The sequence below is a fragment of the Vulpes lagopus genome, chromosome 19 (assembly GCF_018345385.1).
Source record: "Vulpes lagopus strain Blue_001 chromosome 19, ASM1834538v1, whole genome shotgun sequence".
Taxonomy (NCBI): Eukaryota; Metazoa; Chordata; class Mammalia; order Carnivora; family Canidae; genus Vulpes; species Vulpes lagopus.
Genome location: NC_054842.1, coordinates 33,573,318 through 33,585,569, shown reverse-complemented (window position 1 = coordinate 33,585,569; position 12,252 = coordinate 33,573,318). Strand labels below are relative to the sequence as shown.

At 32.1% G+C, this 12,252-nt stretch overlaps 1 protein-coding gene and 1 pseudogene across 1 annotated transcript in view; both read left to right on the top strand.

Annotated features, from left to right (window-relative positions):
* Window positions 1-12,252, top strand: part of STAG1 (stromal antigen 1) — a 401,833-nt gene that overhangs the window by 316,616 nt on the left and 72,965 nt on the right. Inside the window, exons 16-21 of the mRNA XM_041733757.1 lie at window positions 955-1,058; window positions 8,747-8,839; window positions 8,945-9,034; window positions 9,177-9,380; window positions 10,530-10,600; window positions 11,926-12,013. Of these exons, the coding sequence (XP_041589691.1) occupies window positions 955-1,058; window positions 8,747-8,839; window positions 8,945-9,034; window positions 9,177-9,380; window positions 10,530-10,600; window positions 11,926-12,013 (650 nt within the window). The remainder of the gene's footprint in view (window positions 1-954; window positions 1,059-8,746; window positions 8,840-8,944; window positions 9,035-9,176; window positions 9,381-10,529; window positions 10,601-11,925; window positions 12,014-12,252) is intronic.
* LOC121478635 lies at window positions 7,079-7,618 on the top strand (annotated as a pseudogene).

Sequence of the window (12,252 nt, the reverse complement as noted above, 5' to 3'; positions counted from 1 at the left end):
CAAAAGGAAAAACTGGGAGAGTTCTCTCTCATCCAGAGACAAAGTTCCTACTTCTTATGTACAAAAAAAGGTGAATAACAGTAGAAAATGGGCAAAGAATAAATAGAAAAATCTCAGAAAAAAATTCTAAGTCAATAAACAAGAAAATACATTTCACTAATTAGTAGGAAGGAAGAAGTAAAATAAGAGTGAAATACCATTTTTCAGTCACTGAATTGGCAAAAATAGAAAAGATTATGACATCTAGTGCTAGCCAGGGATATGAGGAACCAAACATCACCATTGCAGCTAGAGGTTTGGATTACAGTAAATAACTTTATATTTATCAATATCAAAATTTTAACCTTTGACCCATTACCCTCTTTGGAATTTATTTACAAAAATAAAAGTATCAGTTACATAAATACATAGTATTAATGATATTTATTACTGCTTTGTTTATAGTAACAACATATGGAAACAATTTGAGTAAATAGAAGTTGGACTAAATTGTGGAACACTCATGTAATAACTTGTAATTATTTAAGAAAATTATTCATATGTAGATATAGTGACTTGAAAGATAATCAAAATTTATTACTTTTCAAAAATATGTATAGCGCTTATTTTTATTTAAAAAAGACATCCTATGCTGTGAGCCTTAAAATGATCTAGATGGAAAGACAGTTAAAATCTTGGTACTGCCTAATTCATAAATATGATCTTAGAGAAGACTTAGGTATTAGAAGAAACCAGAGAGTATCCTCTCTTTCCTTTTTATATCTCTTTCTTGTTTGACTTATGATAAGTACATACTACTTCATAAAAAAGCAAAATAAATACAAAAGATAGAGCTTACCTTCAGTCCTTAATCAGTAATAGAATATGTTTGCACTTTTTTATAATTGTGTTCTCTTTAATACATGGTTATTATAAAACTATCTACTCATACTAATGCGTTTTGTTTCACTTTAGCAATGTCTGACCGTCAAGAGAGTGCTCTTATAGAGCTAATGGTTTGTACAATTCGTCAAGCTGCCGAGGCACATCCTCCGGTGGGAAGGGGTACTGGCAAGAGAGTAAGTTGTATTAGTGAGAAGTCTACAAAAAGACTTTTAATGTATTTAACTATCTTAAATATTTCAAAATTTTAGTGGTATATGTATCCATAAAACATGGTATTTTTGTAAATGATATATGCTGCGGTGCTTTGTTTTTATATCCTATCTACTACTTAGGTTTCAGAAATAAATTATTTTCTTCCATGTTCCCAAAGCACCTCTCTCTACCTGCTTTTGTTCTAGTATTATAATAATTTTTACGTTCATATCTTTTAAAAATGCAGAAAGTTCTGAAAGCAAACACTTATTTTTACTCCTGCATTTAGCAACTGTTTTTTTTTTTTTTTTTTTTTGGATAGTTAATTTTTCTTTGTGTGTTAATTCCCTTATTTGTAATACGGGGCTAATACAGGTTTTAGTGCTATTAAAGATAAATTGAGATAATTACTATACAGAGACCAGCTCTGGTAGTATGCAGAGGTGGGTAATTCCTCTCTGCACGAAAAAAAGAATGCAAGCAAGCATGAAACTTCAGAATTTGTCCAAAAAACGTATCAAAGGGCTCTGGAAATTTACCAAAGATAAAAAAACACATCGAGAAGCATTTATTTTTGATAAACTACCAAAGCTTCAGGTAAAAGCAACACGAGTCTACTGCCTTTGTGTCTAGGGTTATAATCCACACACACAGCACCCCCACAGACTCTATATAATTTTACAAGAGTGGTACATCTGCAGAAACCAGATGATTTGCACTCATAGGGGGCAGATTCATGGTACAAATGACAAAAGTCCAGAGCTTTGTGAACCAGAAATGGCAAACATGATAGAAACAAACAAGGAAAAACCCACAGCTGTGATATTCAAAGGTTGTGGTCCCAGATGAACAGTAGACCAACCAAGAATCTAAGTAAGAAATGAGAAAGCCATAAAAAGAATTAGATGAGCTCTCCATACATCACTGGCTACTGAAAAACCTGAGATAACCCAACGGAAAATAAAATTCAAAAAAGCAAACTTAAGAACTGACTAGACTTTGTTTTTTCTTTGTCATTTTTATGTTTTTATTTTTTATTTTAATTCTAGTATAGTTAACATTATGATACATATATACACACACACATCACTATATGTTACATTGTTACATTTATATATACATTCATATATATAATAGAGTGATTCAACAATTCTATACATTACCAGTGCTCACCATAAGTGTACTCTTTAATCCCCATCACCTATTTCACCCAAACCCCCACTCCCCTCCCCTCTGGTAACATCAGTTTGTTCTCTATAGTTAAGAGTTTATTTCTTGGTTTGTGTGTCTTTTTTTTTTTTTTTTTTTTACCCTCTTTGCTCCTCTCTTTCTTAAATTCCACATATGATTAAGATCATATGCTATTTGTCTTTCTTTGACTTATTTCACTTAGCATTATACTCTCTAGCTTCATCCACATCATTACAACTGCCAAGATTTCATTGTTTTCTATGGCTGAAAATATACCATTATATCTATATATATATATAATAGGAACATTTTATATATATATATATATATATATATATATATATATAAACACCACATCTTCATTATCCATTCATTTATTGATGGACACCAGGCTGCTTCCATAATTTGACTATTTTAATAATGTTGCAATGAGCATAAAGGTGTATGTATCCCTTTAAGTTAGTGTTTTTGTATTTTTTGTATTTTACCCAGTAGTGTAAGTACTGGATTGTGGCATAGTTCTAGTTTTAACTTTTTGAGAAAACACTATACTATTTTCCACAGTGGCTGCACCAGTTTGCATTCCACCAGTGGCACGAGGGTTTCTTTTTCTCCACATTCCCACTGACACTTCTTGTTTCTTGAAGAACTGGCTGAACTTTGAATATGCTTTTTAACTCTGGTCTCAGAGGGGAGAACCCTTATAGATTTGAAATTTAAAGATTACTTTTTTAAATATAAAACTTAGAAAAATAAGTTAAAAATTCATAATTACTACAATATACTACCTAAAAATGTTGACTCTTCCAGAAAAAACACAGCCATGCAAAGAAACAATGAAATATGACCATACATGGGGGGACGGAGGAGGAAGCAGAGAGTAGAAATGGCTTCTCAGTAGGCCTAATTGTTGGATTTAGCAAAAACTTCAGAGCCCTTTTTATAAATATGTTGAAAGAATCAAAGGAAAAAATGTTCAAAGATTTACAGGACAATAGGATAACAGAAATAAGGAAAAAATGGAAATTCTGGAGTTGAAAAGTACAATGACAAATTAAAAATTCATTAGATGGGCTTAATTGCAAATTTGAGATGACAGGAAAGAAACACTGAACATGGAGATAGATTAATAAAAATTATTTGGGCAGCCTGGGTACTCAGCGGTTTAGTGCTGCCTTCGGCCCAGGGTGTGATCCTGGAGACCTGAGATCGAGTCCCACATTGGGCTCCCTGCATGGAGCCTGCTTCTCCCTCTGCCTATCTCTCTCTCTCTCTCTCTCTGTGTGTGTGTGTGTGTGTTTCATGAATAAATAAATAAAATCTTTTTTAAAATTATTAAATAAAATATAAATTATTCATTCTGAAGAACAAAGAGGAAAGAAGATTGAAGAAAAGAACAGAGCCCAAGAAACTTGTGAAACAACATTAAGTTAATTAAATTTGTTCAATAAGAGTTCCAGAGAGAAAGGAATTGAGAGAAGAAACAGGAAAGAAAATCATTCAAAGAAATATTTGCCAAAACTTTCCAAATCTGATAAGAAACATTAATCCACAAACCAAGAAGCTTACCACAATTCAAGTAGGGTAAACACAAAAGATTCATCTCTAGACAGGATAGTCACTGTCTAATGCCAAAAACAAAAAATCTTGAAAGCAACGAAAAGTAAACAAGTCATGTAGAGGGCAGTTGTAATCAGATTAACAATTAATTTTTTATCCGAGACAGTGGATGCCAGAAAACTGATAGAATACCATAGTCACTGAAAGAAAACAGAATCGCCAACCAAGAATACTAAATCCATCAAAACTATCTTTCAAATATGAAGGTGAATTAAAAACATTCCCAGATAAACAAAGATTCACAGACATGTTGCTTAGAAGACCAGCCTTAAAAGAAATACTAAAAGGAGCCCTTCAAGCTGTAAAGAATAATTACCAGATGGTAATTCTAATCCATAGGAAGGAATGAAAAGTACCAGAAATGATAGATATGTGGGTGAATACAAATACATTTTTTTTCTTTTTTCTCTTTATTAAAAGGGACATGAGGTCATTTAAAGCAATAATTATAGCACTCAGGTATTAAGATTATAAGATATGTAGATTATGTGACAACAATAAAATAAAGGGTAAAAGAAATAGAATTATATTGGAGCAAAATGGATATATTTTCTGTAATTAAATATCAGCCTAAAGTTGATTATTATAAAGAGTATATTAGAATCCCCAAAGAAGGTAGTAAAGAAGGAACAGGAAAAAAAAAAAAAAAAACCCATGAGATTAAAGATAGCAAAATGGCTGACATGAATTCAACCATATCAAAACTTAATTGAATCTGGATATAGAGAGGGGTGCCTGGGTGCCTCAGTTGGTTAAGCATCCAATTCTTGGTTTCAGCTTGTGTCATGTCCTCAAGGTCCTGGTATTAAGCTCCATGCTCAGCAGGGAATCTACTTCAGGATACTCTCTCCCCCTCTCCCTCTGCTCCTCCTCCAGCTTGCATGCATGCTCGCACCCATGCACTCGCTTGCTCACGCACATGCTCTCTCTATATATAGATAGATAGATAAGTAGGTAGATAGATAGATAGATAGATAGATAGATAGATAGATAGATATACACACATATGTGTGTGTGTGTATATATGTACCGAAATCTGAAAAATAGAAATTGAGAAAACTATGGACTAGGTATGAAAAGATACTAAGACATTATTGTTTCATTTTGTTGGAGGTTCCAGGTTTTATTATTCTTAAGTCTTCATTGTTAAAAATATACACTTACAGGTGAAGTGAAATGATATACCTAGAATTTGCCTTAAAATGTTACAGAAAAAAAGAACTGTAGGGACTTAAAGAGGCAATAATGACAAATTATTAGTTCTTAAATTTTCCAAAATAAAAGTTTTGAAAATATGTGTTGTCCCAACTTTGACTAAGATGAGAGCCTGTCCAGGCTAAACATTTCTTATTCTTCTGATATGTCTTAATCATTTATTGTGTGCTTTCTTGTTTTCTCACCAAGTTCACTTTCTACCTTTACTGTTTATATTAGTTGACTATTGCTATGGAAAAAATTACTTTAAAACTTAAAGATTTAAAACAGTAATCTTTCATTATTTTACAGTTTCTGTGGGTCAGAAACTTGGGAGTGCCTTAGCTGTTTTTTTGGCTTAAGGTTCTCATAGGGTTGCATTTAAGATGTTAACCAGGGCTTTAGCCTCTGAAGATCTGGTTGTTAATAATACTTCCATAAAAATAAAAAAATACTTCCATAATGGCTTACTTCTGTGACTGGCAAGTTAGTGTTGATTGTTAGTGGGAGACTTTTAGGTCCTCAACTTCTGGACCTCTTAGTAGGACTTTGAATATTTTCATGACATGGTTGTTTCCCCTTTCCCCCACCCTCAGAGTAAATGATCCAAGAAAGAATAAAACAGAATGAGTGATCCAAAGGAGAGTAAGGTAGACTGTTTCTTTTATGAGCTAGTTCTCAGAAGTCACATAACATCATTTCCATGGTCTCCTATTGTTTATACATGTCAACCTTAGACAGTATGCGAATAGACTATATAAGAGCATGAATACCAGGAGGCAGAGGTCCCTGGAAGTCACATTGAAGGCTAATTCTTATATTACCCTAGCATAGGAATCTCCAAGCTGTGGTGCCTTTTAATGGAATAGTATTTAAAGTTAAAATTTTGTCACTGAGAGTATTCTCAATTGATTGTCAATTGATTATTTCTGATGGACACTTTGAGTATTCAGAGCTAAGAAACATGTATATATTTCTCTGTATATCTGTATTTAAATTACATATATTGTTATTTATGACTTAAATTTAGCATAACAAGGTATTTTACATCTTTGATTTTGTATTTTTTTCCCATTTTTATTTTTTGGAAATACATAAAATATTTACATAGTTAAAAAGTCAAAACCATGTAAAAACATACATTCAGAGAAATCTTTCATATTTTTATTTCTCCCTTTACACCCCATTCTTACGAATAAACATTTTTATTTGTTTTCAGATATCCTTCCAGTGTTTCATTTTACAAGTACAGATAAATGCATGTACTCTGTCCTCTTTCCTCTCCCTCAAAAGATAGCTTATTTTATATAGAGTTCTGTACCTTACATTTTTATTTAACAGTATATCCTAGATATCACTCTATGCCGATATTTGGAGATCTTCCTTTTCTTATGGCTGCGTAGTATCCATTATGTGAATACACTGATTAGAGTCTTTTGGGTTGCCAGTCTTTTACTACTAGAAATAATGTACTATTAAAAATAATTCACAGTGAGTAATATCGTGTAATTTTGTACCTGTACCACTTGTATTGGTGAGGTAGATTACTTGAAAGTGGGATCATTAGGTCAGAGGAAAAATGTGTGTACAAACTTGTTAAATACTGGCAAATTCCTCCTTCATAGGTAGTATGCCATTTTTACCATCCCATCAGAGGTTTTGAGGATTAAGTGAGTTCATGCATATAGACTGCCTAACATATGATCACTTAATCAAAGACAGCTATCTCTCTAAAATCCGTATCTTTAGACCTTTCATACATTGCCAAATGAATTTCATGATATGGCAATACCCTGAATATATTCCTAGACATATATTCCACTTTATATGTAGCCCCTTATGTTACTTTGTGCAAAACTAAATGCGATATTGTACATCATTACAAAGTGATTATTTTGTGTTTTAAGAGGTTGAAAAACAATAAAGTTCATGGAAGAGGAATCAGATAGGAGACCCTATTACTTCTTTCACATATTCTCAAACATCTGTGAGAATGATGAAGACCATTCTTAGCAATCAGACTATTATGTCAACATCACACTGAAGGGATGCACTATTATCGTAAAGAGCCCCAGAGGAGACCTGAGAAGAGACTTGAATCACATCAATGTAGAACTAAGTCTCCTTGGAATGAAAAAGAAGAGGCTCCAACTTGAGAGAAATAGAAAAGAAATGGCTATGTATAGCCACATGCAGAACATTATCAAGAGCATTGCACTGGGCTTCTGTTACAAGATGAGGTCTGTGTATGCTCACTTCCTCATCAACATTGTTATTCAGGACAGTGGTTCTCCTATTGAAATCCAAAATTTTTTGGGTAAAAAATACATCCACAGGGTTCGGATGAAGCCAGGTGTTGCCTGTTCATTATCTCAGGCCCAGAAAGATTAGTTAATTCTTGAAGGAAATGACCGTGAACTTGTATCAAACTCAGCTATTTTGATTCAGCAAACCACAATAGTAAAAAAGGATCTCAGAAAATTTGGGAAAGGTATCAGTTTCTGAAAAAGAAACAGCTCAGCAGGCTGATGAGTAAAATCTAAGTTGTCCTGCTACAGAAACAAGGTGCCAGATTTTTCAGTTATTTGGGATATCTTAAAGGTGTAATAAAAGCTATATTGATTTTTTAAATTAGAGCTTATATTTATAAAGTGATAATTTATATTGGAATGCTTCTTTTCTATAAACTGTTCAACATTATGGTGCTAAGTTTCTTCTTTGAGATAATAACAAAATGCAAAATACCTTGGGGAAATGATTATTTTGACTGAACTTGCATTTTAATATCTTATTTTTGGAACCATTTATGGTTTAACTAGTTTGAACATGGGACAAGGTGAGGAGCATTATCAGCTTCAATTTGTTCAGTGATATCAGTCTGTACCCCTATGTCTTGATTATTGCCTAACAGACTTATGAACTTAAAAGGACAACTAAATATAAATGAGTCCAGAGACATTGTTAGTTATGCTTTAAAAAATAAGTGAAAATTTATTAGCTGCTGACAATTAAAAAAAGCATTACTTTCTAAAGTATTTTTAGAAAAGTGTGTTTAACATAGGGGAGATTACTGTTAACATATTGAGGTTAAAACCCCAGAAAAAGGGATCCCTGGGTGGCGCAGCGGTTTGGCGCCTGCCTTTGGCCCAGGGCGCGATCCTGGAGACCCGGGATCGAATCCCACATCAGGCTCCCGGTGCATGGAGCCTGCTTCTCCCTCCGCCTGTGTCTCTGCCTCTCTCTCTCTCTCTCTGTGACTATCATAAATTAAAAAAAAAAAAAAAAAAAGGAATCTTTAAAAAAAAAAAAAAAAAAAAAAACCCAGAAAAAATTATTTCACTGTTCCAATATTTTTGTATTCATGACTGGTTTTATAGAAATATTTATTTTTGTTTTTATTTAAACAAGTAGTAATTTATCTAAACTGTGGTGATTCTTAAATAAGTAGCTATTTAATAAAGTAATTACTACAGTATTTCTAATGTTGTAGTGATAGAAATAAGCATAAAACTAGAGATATTTATTTTCGAAATTAGTTTGTTAAGCTCCTGAAAATTCTCGAATACATTATTCACCAATGCTTCATCATTCTGTGTAATAACATTCTAGATTTATAAATTATTATGTGACATTATATTCTTTGCCCATTTCATTTTATTTCTAGGTGCTAACTGCCAAAGAAAGAAAAACTCAAATTGATGATAGAAACAAATTGACTGAGCATTTTATTATCACACTTCCTATGTTGCTATCAAAGGTATAGTTTCATTTATGTTTCTCTGATAATATGCCACTAAGTTTGCTTACTACACTGAACTATTAAAGTAGTTACTTCTTTTTTCTTTGCTTCTCTTCCTTCTAGTATTCTGCAGATGCAGAGAAGGTAGCAAACTTGCTACAAATCCCACAGTATTTTGATCTAGAAATTTATAGCACAGGTAGAATGGAAAAGGTAAGATACCATGAAATTAATTCTATTATAGTCAGTTTAATTAACTGGATTATTTCATTTTCATGTAATCTAGGCTTACTATTTGACAGTTGCTTATTTTTATAAATCTAAATATCATAGTGTTTCTTTTTTTCCTCCTCAGCATCTGGATGCTTTATTAAAACAGATCAAGTTTGTTGTGGAGAAACATGTAGAATCAGATGTTCTAGAAGCCTGCAGTAAAACCTATAGCATCTTATGCAGTGAAGAATACACCATTCAAAACAGAGTTGACATAGCTCGAAGTCAGCTGATTGACGAGTTTGTAGATCGATTCAATCATTCTGTGGAAGATCTGCTGCAAGAGGTCTGTCTTAAAGTTAACACGTGTATGTGATAATTTTGGCTAATGATTCAAAGTTGAATGTGCAAATCATTTCCATTTTAAAGTAAAATCTAGTGGAATTCTCTACCTTGTTCAGATCTTAGCAGCATTATTACAACTGTTCACCCTGTAATGATTAATCATGATTATACTTTATTTTAAAAACCTGTTTTGGGGTGTCTGGGTGACTCAATCCGTTAAGTGTCAGACTCTTGATTTCAGCTGAGGTTATGATCTCAGGTTTGTGAGATCAAGACCTGCATCAGGCTCCACACTATGCATGGAGCCTGCTTAGGATTCTCTCTCTCTCTCCCTCTCTCACTTCCTCCCACCCCTTCCCCTCCCCCTTAAAAAAAAAAGAGTTAAATTTTTTTCTCTTTTAAGAAAAATCTTTTTAAGGTCTGGCTTTTCTTAATTCATTTTTTTACTTTCTTTTCCTGGAACCTAATTTACATTTTAATATTACTAAACTATTATGATGTGCTAATGAATAGAACATAAAAATTAAGTGTGTTTGTAAGGGACAGCCCCTTATAAGTTGTATGCCCAGGATAACAACAAACATCTCCAACTGGTTATTTTTATAATTTTTATGATTCCTTCTCCCTCCAATCACTGAAGCAATTTGGAACCTCCACTGTTGTCTATGCTCTGATGGCCAGGGTGATGGGATTTTCTTTTTAATCCACGTAACCAGTTTTTTCCTACTTCTAACTTTTAATCTTAACCTTTATTTTTTTTCAACGATTTTTGATTTTTCATTGTGATTTTAAGCTGCAAAAGTAACAAACTGTCAGTAAAGTCTTTGAAGTATGTACCTTTTCACTCAGCAGCTTCAGTGAATTTATCCTAAAGTATTAATCAGAAAAGTGGGCAATGTTAATGTTTACAACATTGTTTAAAATGCAAAAATGGTTCTTATCTCTGAGTGTTATGATTATAGGTGTTTTTTATTTTGTGTTTTTTTGCTTATTTGTACCTTCTTATTCATATTCATATTCACCAACGTGTATATGTACTCTAGATAATAAAAAAGAATTCTCTTAGGCAGTAAATATTAATAGACTTTCATGTGAATTTCAGGAGATTAAAGTTATGGTAATGAAATAATGTCTGTTTTTTTATTTATAGGGAGAAGAAGCTGATGATGATGACATTTACAATGTTCTTTCCACATTAAAGCGGTTAACCTCTTTTCATAAGTATGTCATTTTACTTAGATTTGGTTAATAACATTATAATTGCCAACATAAAAGTAGACTGTTATGATATTTAACATCCTTATAGCAATGGGAAATTTTAGACAACAAGATGTGATTTTTTTTCATAAAGAAAAATTCAGATTTTCTTCAGATACATTATGAGGTTTTATTGATTACTTAAGGAGTAAGATTTATCATAAGATTTATCATGTAGCGTTACAAATGTACAAGTTTGTTAATCAGTATTAGTAACAAATTAGATGGGCTCATTTTATAGGCTTAGAGTTTTATAGGTGTAATTTTCAGTTGATAACTTTTGGAAATCTTTTTTTTTTTTTTTTTAACTTTTGGAAATCTTAATAAGAAAAAAGATTTTGAGAAAGGCCATGAAAGTTATATTTTGATCTTTTTGTCCTAAATTGTTCTTGTTTGTCTGTTTATTATTGTGCTCTTATTGTGTAGACAGAATAGCTAGGCTTAAATGAGGAAAAAAGACTCAGATTAATGAAGTATCTTTTTAAAATTGTAATTAACATGTCCCTTGTTAATGAGGTATGCTTCTCCATAAAGAAAGGAAAATAGAGATCTTTGTTGGTAAAAGAATGTTTTAAGTGTAGCCCTTAAATTAATGAATACTTCAGATTCAAGACCTTCCTTTATACACAAGTACTTTGGAATTCTGTGGAGAAATAAACTCTTCATTTTGAAAATATTTTGACGTTTCAAAATAAAAGTTAACAGCCATTGATCTACTATTTTAACTGTAGAACTCATGAGAAAATAAAATGTTAGCATTATTTCAATTAAGAAGCCTATAGCTTTGCCATATTTCCTTTCTCCTAGTTTTACCTTTCTTGTGAATACAATCTCCTTTTCAAAAATAATGCCTGTATTTATTTTGAAATTGTAGATGGATTTGTTAAAATGTATTTTAAAATATACTAGGAAGAATGAAATGTAATGCAGGCTTAGGTTGACTGTGTAGTAATAATCTTCATTTAAAGGTATGAATATTTTTGTTAATTGGTTTCTTTTCATTAATTCATAGTATCTGCTTGTGTATTCTGTCTCCTCTCCCCCTCTCATTTATCATGTCCCTCCTTCACTTTTCCTCTTTTCCTTTCCTTTCCTTGTTTTCTTTCTTTCTTTCTCTCTTTCTTTCTTTCTTTCTTGTTTGGGTGAACTAATTAGAATATTTCTTTATCAATCTTTTTCAATTCTATAAGAAAACAAAGTTATTTTATATTTCCACCCACTGAAACTGACCTCAAATTTAAATTTTCTTCTACTCTAGAATAAAGTTAATGCATTTTTGTTTATTTTAGTGCTCATGATCTCACAAAATGGGATCTATTTGGTAATTGCTACAGATTATTGAAGACTGGAATTGAACATGGAGCTATGCCAGAACAGGTAGGAGTTTATTGATACTCCTTCTTTGTCATTTTAGAAAGCTAAAGTTCTCTGAGATCACACAGGATTATCAAAAGCCTTGTGTAGAAAGTAGTTGATAATTCTTAAATGTAGCTGTTTCCTTTGAGAAGTATTGCCATAGTGATTAATGTTACTGATAGGTATATCTTCAGGTTTGAGAAAAAAAAAAGTGGAAAATCTCTGCTATAATATATTTCAAACATTTAATACTAAAGTAA